The following is a 330-nucleotide window of genomic DNA, read 5'->3' as shown; positions in this document are numbered from 1 at the left end:
GTGGTGAGGTCGCCGTCTGCTGACGGTAGCCGCTTCTAGCCCCGTGTTTAGCTGGCTTGGTGTTCACAGCTCCAATGTCCATTGGTTCCAAATCGGGATTGTTTCCATGCCCGCTTTCTTCCTTTTCAGCTAGGGCTGTGGGTGTGGCGTTTTTCTTTTCCATTCTGCGGAGGTATTCCATCATGTCAGCCAGTTCCACTTTTTCGCCCATCATTTCCCTGCCCGTGGCCCAGCCAGTCACTGTTTGCCTCAGTACGGGATCCAGCCCCGCTATAAACCATTGGCAGTGAAGCTCCGGGGCCACCATAGGACTTCGGTTCACCAAGGACG

At 55.2% G+C, this 330-nt stretch overlaps 1 protein-coding gene across 1 annotated transcript in view; it reads right to left on the bottom strand.

The window, feature by feature from the left end:
* The window catches only part of EMH_0048750 (Retrotransposon nucleocapsid protein, related), a gene marked incomplete at both ends in the record, with an annotated part of 4,972 nt that extends 4,758 nt beyond the window's left edge, over positions 1–214 (bottom strand). Inside the window, one exon of the mRNA XM_013496445.1 lies at positions 25–214. Within this exon, the coding sequence (XP_013351899.1) occupies positions 25–214 (190 nt within the window). The remainder of the gene's footprint in view (positions 1–24) is intronic.
* Between the last annotated feature and the right edge of the window lie 116 nt (positions 215–330).

This window comes from Eimeria mitis, genomic scaffold, assembly GCF_000499745.2.
Source record: "Eimeria mitis Houghton genomic scaffold, Emh_scaff2109, whole genome shotgun sequence".
NCBI classification, from domain to species: Eukaryota; Apicomplexa; class Conoidasida; order Eucoccidiorida; family Eimeriidae; genus Eimeria; species Eimeria mitis.
This window is presented reverse-complemented; position numbering and strand designations above follow the sequence as displayed.